General features: G+C 38.7%; 1 protein-coding gene across 5 annotated transcripts in view; it reads left to right on the top strand.

Annotated features, from left to right (window-relative positions):
- Window positions 1-17,739, top strand: part of upf2 (UPF2 regulator of nonsense mediated mRNA decay) — a 29,146-nt gene extending 11,407 nt beyond the window's left edge. For 2 of the 5 annotated variants that reach the window (XM_015041648.1, XM_015041647.1), the window contains exons 4-21: window positions 323-483; window positions 1,230-1,421; window positions 1,933-2,079; window positions 2,757-2,860; window positions 2,945-3,030; window positions 3,109-3,217; window positions 3,844-3,957; window positions 4,039-4,155; window positions 5,193-5,582; window positions 6,959-7,234; window positions 7,912-8,095; window positions 10,541-10,689; window positions 10,978-11,082; window positions 11,154-11,252; window positions 11,338-11,511; window positions 13,013-13,154; window positions 13,732-13,852; window positions 13,946-14,224. In XM_015041648.1, the coding sequence (XP_014897134.1) occupies window positions 323-483; window positions 1,230-1,421; window positions 1,933-2,079; window positions 2,757-2,860; window positions 2,945-3,030; window positions 3,109-3,217; window positions 3,844-3,957; window positions 4,039-4,155; window positions 5,193-5,582; window positions 6,959-7,234; window positions 7,912-8,095; window positions 10,541-10,689; window positions 10,978-11,082; window positions 11,154-11,252; window positions 11,338-11,511; window positions 13,013-13,154; window positions 13,732-13,852; window positions 13,946-14,051 (2,776 nt within the window). In that variant the 3' untranslated portion in view covers window positions 14,052-14,224. Of the gene's footprint in view, window positions 1-322; window positions 484-1,229; window positions 1,422-1,932; window positions 2,080-2,756; window positions 2,861-2,944; window positions 3,031-3,108; window positions 3,218-3,843; window positions 3,958-4,038; window positions 4,156-5,192; window positions 5,583-6,958; window positions 7,235-7,911; window positions 8,096-10,540; window positions 10,690-10,977; window positions 11,083-11,153; window positions 11,253-11,337; window positions 11,512-13,012; window positions 13,155-13,731; window positions 13,853-13,945; window positions 14,225-15,473 lie in introns of those variants that run through there. The other 3 variants (XM_015041652.1, XM_015041651.1, XM_015041650.1) reach the window with 3 other exon arrangements.
- Window positions 17,740-20,772: the final 3,033 nt, after the last annotated feature.

Here is a 20,772-nt window from a genome sequence, read left to right as displayed (position 1 = left end):
ACGACCAGGACGAAAACCACACTGCTCTTCCTGAATCTGAGGTTCGACAATCTGACGGTCCGATCAGTGATTTATAAACTACCAGCAGGATTTAAAGTCTCTTCTCTCAGTGAAGGACTGTAGAGTGGGGTGATGTAGACGTTTTCTCTCATTTTCAGTTCACTATGAGATGACTTTCTATTATTTAAACGCTATCAGAATTATAAATGAGCTCCTCAACTCAAGGAAAGTTGACAGAAAATGGAAAAGTAAATTAATTTTCCTGTAAAATGTATTTTTAAGCACTTTGACCTGAGCTGAGGTATTCTGCCGTTGGTTTCAGGCGGATCTTGCATTCCAAAGGCGAGCTGAGTGAGGATCGCCACAAGCAGTACGAGGAGTTCGCCACGTCTTACCAGAAACTGCTGGCCAACACGCAGACACTGGCCGACCTGCTGGACGAAAACATGCCGGAGCTGCCGCAGGACAAGACTGTGCAGGAAGGTGAGCGAGCGGCCAGCAGGGGGCCGGCCAGCAGGGGGCCGGCCAGCAGGGGGTGGCTCAGCAGGGGGCGGCCCCGCAGGGGGCGGCCCTCAGCTGCATCAGATCAAATTACAGGAAACTAGTAATTAGTTACTAATTACTGATTACTTCCCCAAAAAAGTTATCCAGTTACTATACTGATAACTTATTGTCAAAATTGATTATTTACTTTAATAATCACTTTAGCTACTTGACAAAAAAAAAAAAAAACATAATCCACAACCTGAACAATACACGTTTGAGCCAAATTCTATTTTTTATTCATATTCCATAATATGAAATTTAATAAAATGAAACGGTCTCTGTTTTAAAGGTGATCTATTACTGTGCTTCATAGGATGATACGTTTATGGAGCTCAGGCTGGGGTTGCTATGTAACGGGGTGGAATTCTGCTGGGGTTGCTAGGTAACGGGGTGGAATTCTGCTGGGGTTGCTAGGTAACAAGGCAGAGTCCGTGGAATGTGACTTAACAATCAGGATGTTTCTGAAACGGCTCATTTTCCAGACACCAAAAACCTGTAACTCATTGGGCAAAAAAAGGCAGTTTATTAAAATTTTTGGGGAGAGTTTTTAAGCGCTTGGTCTGTTTTTTTAGAGGCAGTGGAGACCCTAATGAAAGTATAAAGATGCAAATTTTGCATGAAACTATCCTTTTCTGGATAATTTGGTTGGATGAAGCCCTGGCATCAGCTGTTTTCTCCCTCAGAGCACGGCCCCGGCATCGACATCTTCACCCCCGGGAAACCCGGAGAGTACGAACTGGAAGGCGGCATCTGGGAGGACGAAGATGCGCGAAACTTCTACGAAAACCTGATCGACCTGAAGGCTTTCGTTCCTGCCATCCTGTTCAAGGACAACGAGAAGAGCGGCCTGAGCAAAGACAAGGACGACGCCAAAGGTACGTTTATCACTATTCTGTGCTTTCTGAGTTTGATTTGTTTATTACGAAGTATTGCTAGTCTTGAGAAAAATTTCTGGACACTATGAGTAAAAACTTATAAACTTTTATTAAAATGTTCCTAAGTTTCATATTGAAAGAAACTTATTTGAAAAAAGTTATTTTGTAATTGTCATTCAAGTGATTTATTTTCTTTTTGATCTTTAAAAACAGAAATTTCCACATAACTTTATATTTTGGTCCATCTGATAATACAGTTTTTAAATATTAGATTAATCAGTAACTCAGTATTTGAGTAGAATTTACCAAATACATTTTTACTCTTGAGTAATTTCTTTTTACTTTTACTGGAGTATAATTTACTTTACTTGAGGCCGAGCTTTGTAGGCGAACCAGAGTTGGATCAGGATTCACACCTCACCAAAACAAACTGGACTTCCTGGACAAGCGGACTGGAGTCGGGTTGAGCGGCTCAGTGGGGCCGGTGTGAGTGATGCACTGTTGTCCTCAGATGGCAGAGAAGGGAAAGACGTGAGCGCCACAGAAGAGCTGGAGCTGGAGCTGGAGGCGCTGGACATCGCAGACGAGCCTCTGGAGCTGGAGGGAGGAGACGAGGTGGAGAACGAGGAGCTGGCCAAGAAGCTGCTGGATGAGCAAGGTGGGAACTGACTGACTCTAATCTGACATTTTCCTCCACGATTCAGCTGAAAAACACGTCTAAGGTGGAAATAATAACATAATCTGACTAAACCGAAGTATTTTACAGATTATTAGTTGCTCTTTTTTATATTTTTGCTCGTCCTGCTATTTAAATGTCCCTTTTTTAATCTTATATTATCGTTTATGGCAATAATTTATTGTGACAATTTATCTATCAGATCCCTGATTTGTTTCTAGAACTGCAACTAACGATTATTTTATTAATCAATTACTCTGACGATTAATCTGATAAAATTTTGAACATTCTTCAGTTTTTCATCCGTTTTATACAATATTAAAAATACAATACGGTGCAAATAAACTAATTCTCTTCCATTTTTATATAGGAAAATAAACATTTTCCTATATAAAAATGGAAACACCTGCAGCCAAAAAACATTTAACGTGAAAAGTTCTTCTGTTTTTGCTTGACTTAACATGAGAACAACGTATTTATTCATTAGATTAACTGATTAATAACAGGATGCAAAAGGTGATTAATATAATATTAGTATTTTGAATAAAAGATGGAAATGAAGTCTGATTATTAATGCCGATTTCACTGCATTTTTTTCTTTTATTGGCAGGTTTTTAGCTAATTTAGATTTTAGACGTTATTGTCGTCTTTTTGTGCAGAGCAAGAAGACGAGGAGGCCAGCACCGGGTCGCACCTGAAGCTGATCGTGGACGCCTTCATTCAGCAGCTTCCTAACTGTGTCAACAGAGACCTGATAGACAAGGTGAGTTAATCTGAGGCTCAAACCTCAGATTAACTCTGCTACAGCTCCAAACAGTAGGTAAACGGCTGATCTGGACTCTTTCAGGCCGCCATGGACTTCTGCATGAACATGAACACCAAGTCCAACCGGAGGAAATTGGTCCGGGCCCTGTTCACCGTCCCCAGGCAGAGGTGAGGTTCATACCAGGAGTCGCCACACAGAGGCGCTGTCACACCGTGTTTTTGTTTGGTGACCAGCTGATGTTTCAGGTTGGATCTTCTGCCTTTCTACTCTCGCCTGGTGGCGACGCTGCATCCCTGCATGTCAGACGTAGCCGAGGATCTTTGCTCCATGCTGAAGGGAGACTTCAGGTTCCATGTGGGTCGTTTTTCCATCATTACACCTTTAAATTCACTGCAAATACAGAGAGAAATACATGTTTCTGCAGATCTCAGTATTAATTAAGCCTTTCAGGGTTTATTCAGCTGCTTGAAACACTTGAAAATGATTAAATGTTTGTATTTCCATGGTTTGGCTTCATTTCTGTGTGAAGTCGTTGAACGTACTCTATAATCAAACTGCACAGTTTGATAATAAAGTGCAATCTAACATTTGATTAAAAGCCTAAAGTAGAGAAATGTTTTTTGTAGTTTAAACCAAATGTTTTTGTTAGAATTGCCTAAATTATTTTGCTGAAATCCAGAAAAATTATTGATTAATCTGATTAATTGTTACAGCGCTACATATTTCCTTATGTCTTGCATTAACATTTCCAAATGTATGAAACTCTCTTGTGCATTAAAAGCATTAATATAAACAATCAATTAATCTCAATTGTAGTTCTGGGAAAGTTTGAAAACTTCCCTGGAAATGCTTGAAAGGTTCTTGAGTTTTACTGTGGGCAAAGTGTAAAACCCTACAATTTATTTAAATATAGAAAAACCCAAAAACATAAAATAAGACTTGAAAATATTTGCTTTAGTAAATGTTTGTTCCTTTTTTAGATCCGTAAGAAGGACCAGATCAACATCGAGACCAAAAACAAAACGGTGCGATTCATCGGAGAACTTTCCAAGTTCAAGATGTTCTCAAAGACCGACACGCTGCACTGCCTGAAGGTGAGTCTGGACCTCCGGACGTCCTCTGGTTTCCTCAAATGTTTGATGAAAAGGTCCGTAAACGTTTCCTGTGCCCAACAGATGCTGCTGTCTGATTTCACCCACCACCACATCGAGATGGCCTGCACACTGCTGGAGACCTGCGGCCGCTTCCTGTTCCGCTCGCCCGACTCTCACCTGCGGACCAGCGTCCTGCTGGTCAGTCCGCTCCCTGGAGCCCCAACGTTTCTGACTTTATGAGCACAAAAACCAGACGACGGATTAAATCTTGAATCTGTAGCAAATGGGCGCAAAACTTTCAGCTTTGCACAAAAAACATTTTGCGATTGCGATGTTTCTATTACATAAGAAACAATTAAAATCATGTGAATAAGTTTATTCATGCGATAAGTAATTAAGCACGCCACCGTATCATCCTCCAACTACTTCCTGTTTTCTTCGTCGTTTCTGCCAGTAGTAACATCCTGTTGTTGATCATGTGATGCAGAAAAAGTGTTTTTATTGCAGTTTTGCAAAATAAACCAATTTTGACTCAAAAAAAGTCATTTAATCCAGAAGGTTTTATCGAAAGGTTTTTCTTCTCATTAAGCATTTTCTTTCCCGAAATGTTAAATTGTTCGTCTACATGGAAGCACAGCCAATGTTTGTTTTTTAATGTTTTCATGTTTGGGAAAGTTTCTAAAGATTTTCTCTCTTTTTTTAAAACAAAGCTTTAGAATAAGGTTGAAATTAAATAATTTAAAAATGTTCCAACATGACTTTAAATGCTCACACTGACTAAGTTAATGGGACTCCTGGTATTTCAATTAGGGCTTCAACGTCTACAAAATATTAGAAATACAATAAATGCATATAAACAAGCAATTAAGCTTCTTTTTTTTTTAAATAAGAAATTAAACTCTAGGTAGCCATTTTTTGAAGGATTATTTTGTTTATGGAGTCTTAATAATTCATTTGTTGTTTCTGTTTTGGATTTTTAAAATGTTTTCTAGTTTCAGAGTAAAATGTTAGAATTTAAAGTTTGTTGATCTTTGTGAATTTGTTCTTGCATTTTTATGTCTTTATTTCCATTATATTACTTGTAAAACAGCAACATTATCGTTTAACGTCTGGGACAATTTATCCTCCAGCAAAATTAGCAAATTCTTTAAAATGTTACAAATGAAAAACAGTAAAAGTGTTTTTTAATAAGTCATTTCAGCAGATATTCAGCTCAGATTGTCTCTGCTCTGCAGGAACAAATGATGCGTAAAAAGCAGGCGCAGCACCTGGACGCGCGCTACGTCACCATGGTGGAGAACGCCTACTACTACTGCAACCCGCCGCCCATCGAGAAGGCCGTGAAGAAGAAGCGGCCGCCGCTGCAGGAGTACATCAGGAAGCTGCTGTACAAGGACCTGTCCAAGGTCACCACGGAGAAGGTGCTTCGGCAGATGCGCAAGCTGCCGTGGCAGGAGCCCGAGGTGAAGGGCTACCTGATCTGCTGCATGATCAACATCTGGAACGTCAAGTACAACAGCATCCACTGCGTGGCCAACCTGCTGGCCGGCCTGGTGGCGTACCAGGAGGACGTGGGCATCCACGTGGTGGACGGCGTCCTGGAGGACATCCGGCTCGGCATGGAGGTACGCTCACACCAAACTCTGCTAAGATGGTCATGAAACTCCAAAAAGTTTTGGGAAAAACAATCACCTTTAGCTGTATCTCTGCTTTCACTTGATTATGTTTTTGTTATGAAGTATTTCTGCTCTTACTGGAGAAAAATTTCTGAGTAAAGTTTTCTCTTAATTTCAACTCTGAATATGTTCTTTCAGTAAATGGTGTTTCTTTGAGTCTGTACACTCTAGTTAATGATTAACTAAATGCTAAATTGATGATCATTTCAATAACGGGTTAATCACAATTAATCCGATTAATCGTTTCAGCCCCACATGTTCTTCTGTTAACATTTCTAATGTATTAAAATGTCTCCTGTGCATTAAAAAGCATCGATAGACGTGTAAAAATAGGAACTATTCCAGGTTTCCTTTGCTGTTGCAAAACAGAAAATTTGAATCCTGAGTTTCACCTGGAATGTTTGAGCTGCACAAGCAGAGCCGTCTGCACATTACTGCACACATTCAGCATCCACCCTGTGGCACCGATGGAAACACTGGGCCTTTTGTCCAGGCTGGTTGACAGTAACTACAGTATGTTAACTGTGATTTTAGACCAAAGCCCAAAGGATTTGTGAAATGCTCCCAGTGGGAACTCTGCTGGACATTAGTTAAATTTCAGTAAAATCTTTTCACTTCTTTATTTTCTGTTGGATTCAAAAACCTGCTGCACATTTCTTATGTGTCAGAATAAAAAGTTGTATCTGTGAAAATCAGAACTGGTATTTCAGACCTCAGATACAACCAGAAGTTAGAATCTGTCAGAATAATCCAGCTTGCATCTTTTTTTCTGGCATGTTACTGAGCTGCAGTGACTCAGATCCTACATCAGCCTTTCTGCTTGATTTAACATCAACACAGTGCAGGGCTGATCTGGAGATTAGTTTTAGAGTAACTGACTCACAAGGTGCTTAAGAGGAGATTTCTTTACTGAATCTGAAGCTAAAATTTCAACTTACGGAGTTGTGGGTAGAAAATATTAAGTTTTTTAAATCTTGAAAGCAAAATGTTATGTTTTTTTTTTTTAAATTACTTCTGAGTGTCTTTCTCTTTCAATTGAGCCTTTACACTTCAGTTAATGATTAATCGATTACTAAATTAGTTGATGATTATTTCAGCAATTGATTAATCACGATTAAGCCGATTAATCATTTTAATTCCTAACGGCATATTTTCATAGTATTTCCTATATTCTGCCTTCTGAAAGTGAAACGTATCTCACTGAAACTACTGGAGTATTTTGACATCAGATGTAATGAAGTCAAACCTTCAACGTTCCGGTAAACAATGTGGCTTCCCCACAGCATGATGCTGCCACCACAGCCTTGATGGTTTGCTGTTTCCAGGTCAACCAGCCCAAGTTCAACCAGCGGCGGATCAGCAGCGCCAAGTTCCTGGGTGAGCTCTACAACTACCGCATGGTGGAGTCGGCCGTGGTCTTCCGGACCCTCTTCTCCTTCATCTCCTTCGGGGTGAACCCGGACGGCAGCCCCAGCCCGCTGGACCCGCCGGAGCACCTGTTCCGCATCCGGCTCGTCTGCACGCTGCTCGACACCTGCGGCCAGTACTTCGACCGCGGCTCCAGCAAGAAGAAGCTCGACTGTTTCCTCATCTACTTCCAGGTCGGTTGCAGCGCCTCCCGCCGCTGACATGCTAACAGAACCACAGGGTTCAGACGGGGCCTGGAATCCTTCAGGATTTTGTTTTCAAGGTTTGGAAAGTGCTTGACTTCCGCATAAAGTCCTTGAAAGTGATTCATATTCAAATGGAGCAGTTTGATAATAAAGTTCAATCTCACACTTAGTTAAAAACGTCAGTTTGAAAACAAATGTTTTCATCCACTTTTTTCTCGCAGTCTGAAGTGGAATCAGAATAAACTTTTCTTGGTTTGGATCAGTGAGAATCACCCAAATTATTTCTATTTGATAAATGGAGAGAAAATCTCTGAGATTTTTTTCTAACTTTCTCTGTATTTATTTTTGTTTTATTTCACCAGAATTTATTTAATTCTTATGTACAATATTCTGTTTACACCTTTAATCTGAGGAGGAAGGTCTGGCACCTTTACATGATTTCATATGAATGGTCTCATTAATAATCGCTCAATAACTTATTGTCTTATATTTTATATCTCAGAAAATGTTTGTTAAACTCATCTGGAATCATTTTGCTATATTTTAGTGAACTTGTTCCTGCTGCAGAATGTAGAAAACAACCACAAACTAATTAATAACAGTTATAACTGATGTCATAGGATAAGAACCTTTCTGCAGGTTTAATGAGGTTTGTGTTTCTGCAGCGGTACATTTGGTGGAAGAAGAGCGTGGATGTTTGGACGAAGGATCACCCGTTCCCCATCGACATCGACTACATGATCAGCGACACGCTGGAGCTGCTGCGGCCCAAGATGCGGCTCAGCTGCTCGCTGGACGACGCCACCAGGCAGGTGGCCGACCTGGAGAGGGAAGTTCTCGTCAAACTGGGTGAGAATGAGTTTCCGGGCGACGCGGTTTGGCGCTGCTGCTGGTTTCTCTGGTTTCCTCCCAGCAGAGCCGCATTCCCTGCTGCGTAGGAGGAAACGCTTGCATACCAAACGCATGCGCTCACCTGACGATCCCGTCAGCACGCAGCATCTGGGATTAAATGTAATCACGTTTATGGATTATTTTATTCCAGCTGCGTCACCAAAACAGAAATTACTCATTGAAATTGATTTAATTGTTTTGTTTTCATCTGAGTAAGATGAGCTGGTCATCATTAGCTGCTATTTTTAGACTCGGTGAAGCAGATTTCAGTAAAAAAACAAGTTCAACGCAGCTGAGCAACATTTTTAAACGAGAGAGATTCATGATCTGACCTGGCTGGAAAATCTGCATTCCCCTCACAGTGAAGGCGGAGTCTCACTGAGAACGTCATGAAAAGATGAAAAATGAAGGTTTATTGGTGTGAAATCTGGCCTCAGATGGGAATATTAACACCTCTGGAACCAGAGGTGGAATATTTACTTTGTTACTTACAGAACTACAACTAACGATTACTTCACTAATCGATTGATTGACTATTAATTGATAAATCTGATTTTTTTTTTTTACATGGCACGTTTTGCTGATTTTTAATTTATCCACCTAATCCATTTAAAATGAATGGCTTGTTTTGAAGGGTTGAAAGAGAAAGCCTCTCTACAAAACAAGATGGCTGCCAGCCTGCAGAAACAAGTGTATTCTGAATAACCAGTAGAGTGTGATGGTTTGGTATCTGCTGCGTAAAACCCCAGGTCAGGATGAGGGTGTACTTTCTTTTTAGCGTGGCTGTATTTATAGAACGGCCTGGTCTTGCAGCCTGGTTTAGTTCCAGTCTGTCTGAAAGGGAAGAAGGAAGCGATTCTGCAGCAGGTGTATCTGGCTCCGCAGCTCGATGACAGCATGAAAACTCTGCTTTGTTCCACAGTTTCAGTGTGTTGCACTGGAATGCAGAGAAAAATTTGAGCTCCACCCTCTGAGAAAGTGACTCAGGTGCATCAACCTGGAGTTAAATTAGCTCAGAGGAGGAAAAACTACGTCTAAATCAGTCCATAAATACTCCTGGCAGGGATGAAAACAATTAATCTACTTACGGTTAATGGCCTTTGACGGGAAAAAAAAAAGAAATGAAAGAAATTAAATTACGAAAATGAAGTCACAATTTTATAATAAAGTTAATAAAATGTGAAAATAGTCGTACTATTACGAGAATTAAGTCATAATATTGCAACTTTATCCTCATAATTTTGACCTTTTTCTTGTATTATTTAGTTTTTTTCTCCTACGATTTTATTCTTATATTATCTCCACTTTATTATCAGATTATTTTGACTTCTCACAGTTAATGTTTTGTTTAGCAGTATGGCCCTGGTTCTTCGTTGTATTTGTCAATTTAATGGTTTACTAGATAAAATTAATTCCAATCGATTAACTAAAAACGTCCGTTTAGATATTATTTTATTGTTGTAGTTTGGCCGCCATCCAGCAGAGGGCGCCGCTGGTCATGAGCAAAACTGTTAATATAGAAACAAGATGGCGGAGAGATCTCTGAACTAGAAAGAGAAACGGCCAGAGTTTGTTGTGGAATCGAAAATGTACTTTCTGCGGTTCTGTTTTAAAACATAATACACACAATATGCTTGTTAAAGTTTCACCTTTAATAGCGGTCATTCAGCGAAGAAGCGTCGATTTCTTATTTATAGATGAAGGTGAGAATGTGACCGAAAGCTAACGGAGAAAAACTTTCGAGATTTAATTCACTTGTTGCGAAGTTTTAACATTCATTCAAGTCAACCACAGACGGTATTTCTTTACATATTTCATTCTTTATTTTTCTATTCGGCAACCTCAGAGATTTCTTTTTTAATAAGGTAATAAAACTGCAATTTTTGCCTGTATTTGATACAGCTGACATAAAATAATGTTAAATGTAACGGGGGGGTTTTAGGTCAGGATATTGTGTCGTCCCTCGTGATAAAACCAAAAACTTTTAAGAAATTGGCCGCCTATCAATCAACTTTAGATGAATTAATTCATAAATTGATAACTTGCAACTCCAACTCTTGGAATTATTAGAAAAGATGCAAAAGTCAGACTTTTGAAAGATTTGTTGAAGTAACGGCGCCCCCTAAAGGAAGGTATGAGAAGTGAGGAAGGGGTTTGCAGGTTTTTACCCTGTAACTTTCCACGCTGGTGCTGATGAGTGTTTTAGTGACAACATGAATGCTGTAGAGTAGAGAGTGATTGATGGACATTCCTCAGGCCTTCAGACACACCCGACCTGATCTGCAGCCTCAGATCAAGTCGTTACACCTTCCTTCTGTCAACAGGTGAGCGGTTTAATTGCCTCCATGTTTAATGTGTTCATAACAGCAGTGTGTGTGTGTGTATATGTGTGTCTTACTGAAGGCATGGCCATGGAGAAGGACGGCCGCTCCAGCGCCATGAGTGAAGGCGAGCCGCTCGATGAGGAAGACGAGGATGAGGACGAAGAGGGAGCCGCTGACACAGAGGAGCAGTCGGGCAACGAGAGCGAGATGAACGAACAGGAAGAGGATGTGAGTCCGTTTGGTTGCTATGGTGACACGTCATTGTTTACATCACGCTACAGAGACGTGACGCGGTTACAGAGTTTATATTTCCTCTTTTCTTTTTCTGTATTTTTTTTCTTTCTTCCTTTTGTCGCTGTTTTTCTTTTGTTTTTCTGCATTTCTTTGTATTTTCTTTCTTTCTGTTTTTCTTCCATTCTACCTGTCCTTTTCTGTCTTTCTTTTTGGATTTTCTTTTAGTTTTGTTTTTATGTTATTTTCTTGTTCAGGTAACAATCAGGTTTTTTGTCTCCACAGGAAGGATCTGAGAACGAGGAAGAGGAGCGTGAGGAAGAGGAGGAGGAGAACACAGATTACCTGACCGACTCCAACAAGGAGAACGAGACGGACGAGGAGAACAATGTATTCATGTGATGGATCTGGTGGCGTCATGGTGGATGGTCTTTGTGTTAAATCGGGTTTCTTGTTGCCAGGAAGTGACGATCCGCGGCGGAGGACTGAAGCACGTCGCCTGCGCTGAGGACGAAGACTTCATCCAGGCTCTGGATAAGATGATGCTGGAGAACCTGCAGGTCTTCTCTCCTCCTGTCCTTCCTGTGGAATGTGGCGACTCTTCCTGCCTGCTGACTTTCCGCTTCCTGCTTCTGGTCTCTGCAGCAGCGCAGCGGCGAGGCGGTGAAGGTGCACCAGCTGGACGTGGCCATCCCGCTGCAGCTGAAGAGCCAGCTGAAGAAGGGCGGCTCCGGCCAGCAGTGCATGGGAGAGGGCGACTCGGACATCTCCGACACCATGCAGTTCGTCATGCTCACACGCAAAGGAAACAAGCAGCAGGTGAGGAAACGACGAGAAAAACCCTCAGAGGTTCGACTGATCTGGATCATAAAGATTCTTTTTATGATGATGATTCATTACTTTTTGTTTCAAATTCTAAAATTATCATTTATTTTGTTCATCTTTAACGTTTCCATCCAAACACAATGCGAAGCAAAACAAAAATCCAAACTCTCACAGCAGGAGGCCTTCAGTAAGCAGGTGTGTTGGTTTAACAAGAGTTTCCTCAGATCAACACAAATTAACTGTATGGAAATGATGAGCAACAGCATAACATGGAAAATCATTTATGACATTTATTTATTTTTAGAAGTCATTTGAAAAAAAGTAAATATTTAGAATTTTTTTATATTTTCCAAAATATGAACTGAAATATTTTTTAAAATATTTCAGTCGTTTTTAACATTTTAGCTTTTTCGTTATATATTAACTATCACAACCATAAATCTTATTTCATACACGTGTTTTATTTTAGTATTATATTCAAATGTGTTTTTATTTATTGATGCTTTCAGTGAAAAATCAGTGGAGAAAATGGTCAAATTAAATCCCAGAAATACGGACAGTTTTAAACATAATTTATTGGAATTTATCGTGGTAATTATTGGTAAAATTATTATTATGAAAAGATAAATGCCCACCCCAATGTGACATCATCAGCAAATAAATGTTAATAACTTGGATACATTGAATATATAATACAGTAAAAAACGTTTAGGACCGAGCAGTGAGCCTAGTGGGCCTCCATCCTGACAGGTGATTTAAATGTTTTAGCAGCGTTGCTCTGCTGACGTCTCCAGTTAAATATCTTTGGGTTAAATCTCTCCGTCCGTCCTACGGGGGAGAAACCTGCGGTTTGAGGGTCAGGGTGTGTCCGCCTCTGCCTGCCAGAGTCGCTCCGGTTAGCCGTCAGCGCGGCGTGAACACAGAGCTGCTTTGTGGTTTTCGGCATGGAGGGGAAATGACGTTTGTTCCTGTGTAAACACTGTGTGAGTTTAGCTCTAACTGCAGCTCTGAGCTCCGTTTGTCCGCTCGTCTTCAGCCGCTGCTCGGCACTGAAGGAGTTCTTTCAGGGAGAATCTGGAGCTTCCAGCTCTGAATCGGTTTATTGTTGAGCTTTGAAGATTCTACTGGATGTGTTTCTGTTAGCATGAGGCTAGCAGTTTCCCTTTGATTCCAGTCTTTAAGCTAAGCTAACAGCTGGAGAAGGAGCATTGAGACTTCTGCATAATAAATTAAAATAAGCTCAATAAGTGATAATTTATCATTTTTCTGTTTTCTTTCTCTCTACCAAAAACTGGACAACAAAAGTCTTCAGTCTGGTGCTTCCATCTCAACTAGCCCTTTTTTTTTTTTTTTTGAAAGTTTAATTTTTCAAATATTTTGACTTTTGAAACTGAGATTTCCAAGTTTTATATAGAAAATTTCTGAGATTGTTCTGAACTTGATGAGTTTTTTTGTCTTTTCTACCTGTAACATAACTTCCTGTTTTTTGTGACAGTATAAGATCCTGAACGTTCCCTTGTCGTCCCACCTGGCGGCGAACCACTTCAACCAGCAGCAGGCGGAGCAGGAGGAGAGGATGAGGATGAAGAAACTCACCCTGGACATCAACGAGAGGCAGGAGCAGGAAGACTACCAGGGTACGCACATTTCTTTATTTAGCTATGTAGCATTAGCATCTGCTATTTCTTTATGTGACTAACAGTTTGGAATTAGCTTATGCTTTTTTTTTGTTTAGCGGTTTATTATTGGCTTCTGTTACTTTTTGTGCATAGTTGTTTAGAGTTAGCTTGTGCTGATTGTTTGAATTTAGCAGTTTTGAGCTAGCTTCTGCTATTTTTTGTGTGTTTAGCTTTAGCATAGCTAAGACTCTTAGCTAAATGGATGGTTAGTGAACATAAGCAGCATTAGCATCTGCTATTTTTTTAAAATGTGTATAGCAGTTTAATGTTAGCTTCTGCTTTTTTTATTTTGTGTTCAGGGATAGCTTATGCTACGTTTTGTGTCTAGCAACTTAGCATTAGCTTCTTTTATTGTGTTGTGTGTAGCAATTTAGCATTAGCGTGGCTAAGACACTTAAACAGATTAACATGGATTTATTTCCTGAAACATGACCCAGTGTAGCTGAGAACATGAAGCTGGAGCCTGTCAGGGGAAAACCCAGAATCTTTTCTTCTTCCATTTCATCTTTGTGTTTCGTTCCTTCACGTTCCTCAGAGATGATGCAGTCGTTCGCCCAGCGTCCGGCTCCGGCCAACACCAACCGGGAGCGCCGGCCGCGCTACCAGCACCCGAAAGGCGCTCCCAACGCCGACCTCATCTTCAAAACCGGAGGAAGGTGAGACGTGGTCCAGAGCATCGAGGTGGCAAACGGAGAGAATGTTCCAGCTCCGGGTGTGATGTCTGAATCGCCTCCTGGTGTCTGTTTTAGCAGAGAGAAAAGGGCGAGAATTGAAAAGCATGAGGTCCAAGGCAGGCAGAGGGACAGAGACAGGAAAGCCAAGCAGCAGAGACAGCAGGGACAAGCTGTGGAATAAAACCTTGAACACCCAGAGACAGAGACTTAGATCGTTTTATATTTTCACATTTAGTTTTTTACGTTTCAGAGACTTTTTAAAATAAAAGCCAGTTCAGCAGCAACAAGCTGCATCTGTTGTGTGTTGGATTCACTGCAGCAGGATCCAATAAAACTGATCTGTTCTTTGTCGGATTCCTCACTCATTATTTATTCTCCTCAGATTAGTTGGCGCTAAAAATTATTTATTTTAGCGCCAACTTCTGCTATTTTTTTGTTTATCAGTTTAGCGTAGCCTTAGTTTAAGACTTTTCATTAATGGATTAATGATTAACGTGCCTAACTTTTTCGTCAGCCGTGTCCGACTGGCTACAGCTCCTTCCGACTTTATTGCAAACATATTTTCTCCGTAACAACCATGGCGGCCATTTTTAAAAAGACGATAAAAGATGATGAAAATATAGTTTTCAATTGTTCAAAATATGCATGCAATGGTTTGACTGTAAACACATTTGTCTAATTGCTGATTTTGTGTAAAAATAAATTTCCATGACAGCCATCATCATGAAAACTAAAAAAAAAAGCAAAAAGAAACGCTCCATGACGACCATCCTGAAAAATGTCTGTCATCTTGAAAAAGTGGCTAATTAATTTTTTTTTCCAAAAAAGCAAGCTCTTGAGCTGAAATATTTTATCTGTTGCAATTTATTAATCAACACAAACATCTCAGGGATTACAAAAACCAACCAAAGTAAAGGTCAGGATCATGTGACTCCAGGGTAAGCTTCATAGCGGCTACCAATGCCAGATCCTAAAGTCCAACAAATATTGATTCTCCAAAGACTCTAATCCTGGGAACAACAACGTCCCAAACTAATTTTAATTCCCAGTTACAGGAGCAGAAAATTAGAAGGTAAGTAACGTATAAATTCAGAAAAAATTACATCTAAGAAAAAAATCAAGTTGTTGCATTGGTCCAGTCAAAGCCCAGATAGAGATTTGGAGAGGTAAATTTTTGTTTACAAAACTGTTACCTAAAACTAACCAACAGTTAGCTACTCTTAGTTAATTAATAATTAACTAAAAAGTAACAAAAAGCTTAAACAGGGCTAACATAAATGACAAGAGCATAACGCTCAGTGGTCCCTCCAGGCCACTAGGGGGAGTCTAGAGCAGGTGACTTCTATCCCTATAAACGTGCTGTAATAATAATTTGTTCTAATCTGATTAATTGCTTCAGCCATAAATTTGATTCTTTTTTAATTGTCTTGTTTCCATTAAGCTGTTTTATTTTCCTAATTCCATTTTGCGCGATGGAAACGCAGCTGTTTTTTCGAAATGTTTACATTTGAGTCGTGTTGAGAGAAAGCGAACGTTTGGACCGTATTTGGGAGACGAAACCGTTTCCTGCTCGCCTGCAGTAACTTCCTGCTCTGTCCTCCAGGAGACGCTGATGGGAGACGGCGCCGGGCCGAGCGAGCGAGCACCAGAGAGAGAGAGAGGGAGGGGCAAGCGAATCCCCCAGACGCCGGGTCGGACCAGAACCCCCCGGACCTGAACACACACTGTTAGCAAACCCCGGGAGGAGAGGTCAAAGGTCAGGCCTCAGAAAGGTGGCTCTCTTCCTTTTTTGCCTGTTGTCTGAAGAAAAACCCGGCAGCGGTCGGGTTTGGAGGACGGACCGGACGCGGCGGCGGAGCGGCGGTGTCACCGGGTTGAAGGAAAATAAACCGATTTATAGGAGAACACGTCTGCATCTTCTTCTTCTTCTACTGTTTCCTGTGTGCACGGATCCTGCTGTAAGACCGTCTGACTGATCGCCAGCGCAGGAACCTTTTAGTTTCCTGGCAAAACGAAGAAGATTTCCAGTTGAATCATGAAGCAGAAAAGATAAAAAAATAAAACTCACCTTCCTGATGGTTTTAACCTGCTGATTATTCAGAGAATCGCTTCAGGCTTTATCTGCAGCCATTTTAATTCCTGTTTCTCCCATGATTTATTTCAGTTTTAAAGTATTTGTTTATTAAAATATTTGATAGTTTGCACATATTTGGGTTTTCTGCTTTTGTTAAAATGTGGCGCCTTCTGGCTCCATCATGATCCTCTGGAAGGTTTTAGTGGTTAAAAACTCTGATTTTTCCCTCTATTTGAATTTTCTGTGTTCAGTCAGACAATTTGCAGAAATGGTGGCTAACGGTTGGTTGAGCCCCGATTTCTGAAGTTTAGGGGACTATGGATGTTTTTTCATTTGGAATATTAATTTGATTCAATTTACTGATGGAAAGTTTATTTCCTTTCAAGTGGTGCCATAAAGAGTCACCAGCTCCTCTCTGCTAAAGCCCAACAAATCAAAATGGTGCTGTAAAAGCAAAGGAGGTGGAATAGCAGATGGTATCCTGTGGAATGTCATCTCTGCTGAATGGATATTGAGCTGTTGGCAGGTCATGACCAGGGCGATTAATCGATTTTTATCGATACATGGATCAAATTTTTTGTTTTTTGTGATTTTAATTTCTGGAAAATGATTGTTTCCATAGTTCAGTGATGTCAGCGCTCGCAGGGCGGCCATCTTGAATCTTAACTCACAGAACGGATGTTTGAAATAATCTGTCATTTGTAATTTCTTTTTAATTAAAGAAAGCAAGAAAATGTATTAAAATCAGATTTGGTAGGAAATGTTTTTTTTTTTTTAAGTCATAACGCTCAGCCTGAGTCAGAGGCCTTTTCAGATTCACTGCAACACTGACAGCTACTGGAGCATCACCATCCAGAGCCTCTTAGACTTGGTTGATATGACTTATAATGGCTGTTTTGGATTAACTCTTTTTCAGAAAAGCTGAAAACAAACAAGCTAACATAAAAAAAAGTTTTTTGCTAAATTGAGGGAGTCATTTCAAATTTTGACGCTTCCGTTAAAGTGACACTTTAAAATTCACATTAAAGAAAACATTGATGGCCATTTTGTGACAAATGCTGGTTGAAGAATTTGATTAGTTTTGGTCTAAAATGATTTAAAATCCTGACAGATTTACATTTAAACTTAAATTTGCTTTAGATTCATCTTTCATTTTATTTCAATTTCAAGAAAATTAAAATTATTTCTGCTTTCTATAATCAACAGAAAATGATATATTGGTATCACAGCTGTTTTTTTTTTTTTACTTTTATTTTTTCCAGTTTTGTTTTTATGAACACGTTTTCAGGAGTAAGCAAGAAAATTCAGCAGTTTGCATCTTCAAAACCTTTTTACCTTTTTATGTATTTTAGTGACTTATGAATGAAATATGTAGAATTAAATCAGATCTTGACGACACAGCAGAAAAATCGCTTATAGAAATGTTTTCAAGTGCTTTTGTACGGATTTTAAACCGTAGATTGAACTCAAACGGATCTGGATGTTCCCTGAAGGACACCCAGGTGTACATATTTACCTTTGAGATTTCTCTTCCTCCTTTTGGACTAAAGTGTTACTGTGTGCCTGAGAGTCTTCCTCAGTGACGACCTTTGCTCTCTTGTTAGATTAATTTAATCTGTTCAAGCTTTAGATGGTTACATATAAACTGCTGCATGGAGCTTTTAATTTGTTTGCTGCTGTAAAAACTGGTAAATCTTCGCGTTTCTGTGCCTAGATTCAGGAATCTCTTCCCGCTGAAGTTTTGTGTCGCCGCTCATGATGAAGAAATTTCAGCACAATAAATCTGTGGAGGTGATGGATGTTGTTTTTCTGAGTTTTTCAGGGTGCGTCCTGTTTGTCGAGCTCTAATTACAAGGCAGCAGGAGAGTTTCCTCATTTTCTGCTGCCGCAAAGTTCAGCATGCAGAGAATAAAAGCTGCTGTGAAGGAAATGCTGCAGAAACGCAAAATCTAACCAAGATTTTAGTCTGGTTTCTAGAGCAAATATCTCATTACACTTGAAATAAAACTAATTTACCAACAACTTTTCAACAAGTTAAAAATGTTTTTAATTCCTTTTAATACCAATGAAAAAATGCTAGTTCAGCTGTCAGATTGTTTCCAGAATGGCATTAAAGTGAATTCGGATTGAAAAAATGAGTAAATTTCCACCAAAAACCTAAAAAAAATTCTAGAAAAGACAATGAAATTTCCAAGCTTCAAGTCAAAAATTTGAAAGAAAAAAAAATCAACAATTTTGAGAGTAAACTCAGAAATTTTAGAAAAAAATTTGTGGTGAGTTTCAAATGTCAAACATTTGTTAGTAAAAAAAAATCTGAAATTTTGTTGAAAGAAAACATGGAAATTTCTGAGTTTCAACGTCAAAAATTTGCAAGAAAACACTAAAATTTTAAGCCTAATGTCAGAAATCTTTTAGAAAAAACATTGACATTTCTGAGCCTCAAAAGTCAAAAATTTGTGACTTAAAATTGCAAATGTTTGATTTAACATCTGTGATTTCTTAATTTTTCTGGAAAACTTCTAAGATTATTCTCAAAATTACTTTTTTTTGTTGCAAATTTTCAACTTTTCAAACTCAAATTCCAAAGTTTTTTCTATTTTTCCATCAATATTAAAGAATATTGACTCAAAATAAGCCTCTATATCTTGCTGAAGTTACTTGTAAGTTAGTTTTGTCTTTTTCAAATCTACTAAGATATTTGCACAATAAACTAGACCAAATCTCTTCAGTCAGATGTGTTTTTGCAGTGAACGGTTGTAGAAGACTCCAGTTAAACTATTTTAAAGGTTTACTTTTTTCTCTGTTTTTCTGTTTGTTCGGAGCTGGAGCATAAAGTCGACCTGATTTGGTTTTAAATTGAAATCCAGGAAGCAGCAGCTCTTTAAATTACGTTTCTGTACAGATCAGATCAAATTTTAATAATTTCTAACTTTTCTTCAGCTCATTGAAGTTTGCAGATTTTGTCTTTTCTTCAGTTATCTGAAGTGTTTCAATAAAGACGAGGTCTGGACTTTGACTGGGCCTTTATTTTCTGTTATTCTAAATTCTGAAACACTAAATTTCTCTAAGGGACTTTGAATTGCCTTCGCTCAACAATCCTTTCGACGCTTATTCCTGTTGCTGGTGTATCTTTTTCTTCCACTTAACTTTCTATGAATATGCTTGGTGTGCAACTATTAGTCCAACATACAACTTTTTCACAATATTCTGATTTTGCGAGATAAAGATTTGGGTTTTTATTGTTTGCAAGCCACAAAGTTGCAAGAAATCATCCGACATTTCAATCTGTGACGGTTAATATTTGAATTTCATTTTTTAAAATTACGACAATAAACTATTTAGTTGTACATTTAGCAGTTTGTATCTTATTAAAACAGTGACACAAATGTTCACAATGCAGAGAAACACGTTGTTAGCTTGGTTCCAGCCATTCCCAGCAGGTTTTTCTGACTTGCCCCTGGAACGTGGTTTGGTTTGGGTGGGAAACAAATCCAAGATTCCTGTTTTGACCTCTGACCCAAAAGGCATGCAGCATCCAACCAACATGCTACAGCTGAATTATTAAATTGTTTCTCACAGCCGGTCTTTATAAAAGTTAGCATAAATTATCGGCAATGTAGCTCAAAAAACCATGAAAAATCATAATGGTAAAGTCAGATTTAAGATAAATCTAAATTGTGACAGATTATAAGAAAAACAACTCAGTCATACTGTTTGTTTTAGATTCATGCTGTTTGTTTTAGATTCATGCTGCCCTTTAGTGACATTTAACAGAAAATACTCAACTAGCAGCATTCATCAACAACAGGGTGCCATCTGTAAAGTTACACAATCAAAAAGTATGTTATGCAGCCTGTCAAAAAAAATTAGGGTTATTTTGTTTTGTCATATTATTCGCCAGGTTATAAATTAATTTATAAATGTCAGTTTCAAACTAAATGTTTAATTAGTCCATTAAATATTTACTTTTTATGTAAATCAGCAAAAAAGTTGGCTAGCTAAATATTTAATTTGCCAACTAACAGCTCAAACCTTAATTTTTAGTTCTAAGTTAGCTAAATGTTTAGCTAACTCTGAGCTAGCGTTTGTTAGCTAGCAAATTCACTTCCCGAAAGCGGGCTATCAAAATAAAAGCTGAGTCTGCGATCCACTGATAACCGGCTCATCCTTCAATTTAAGTTTAAACGTTATACAAGAAAATAAGAAAACGAAACGACAACGAATGAGCGACATGAATCTATTCAAAAGCAGGAGTTTATAAAAAGGTTCGGTTCAGAAGACCCAGTTTGTATTTTGGCGGCCCACTTCCGGTTAGCTTTCGCTCTGAACTATATTTAGCTTCAAACTAAAATGACACTGTGACATCTATAAATGAGTAAACAAGGCGAAAATATCACTTACTTTTTTATTATTATTACAGGATAAATAACTCAACTATTGCAGTTATTTGTTAATTAATGCCACTTGACTCATCAGACGCCATGACAGCCAGAACATACTGTGGTTGAGTTTGTAAAATTGCGTAAATTTATCCAGATTGTTCTTGATTAGAAATAATATGTTTGATACTGATATACACAGAGATTAAGTTTTATAATTCGCAGACAAAACTGAACAGGTGTCTAAAGTAAAAAGAAAAAAAAAATAGTTTAATCTCACATTTAGCAAACAGGAATATTTGGATCATCATAACTGACCTAAGACAGAAAAGTTTTTAATTTTATGTCTGACAATGATATATATATATATATATATATATATATATATATATATATATATATATATATATATATATATATATTTTTGATATAAAAAAAACAAAAAAAAA

The sequence above is a fragment of the Poecilia latipinna genome, unplaced genomic scaffold (assembly GCF_001443285.1).
Source record: "Poecilia latipinna isolate Pla-1442-1.1 unplaced genomic scaffold, P_latipinna-1.0 Scaffold560, whole genome shotgun sequence".
Taxonomy (NCBI): domain Eukaryota; kingdom Metazoa; phylum Chordata; class Actinopteri; order Cyprinodontiformes; family Poeciliidae; genus Poecilia; species Poecilia latipinna.
This window is presented reverse-complemented; position numbering and strand designations above follow the sequence as displayed.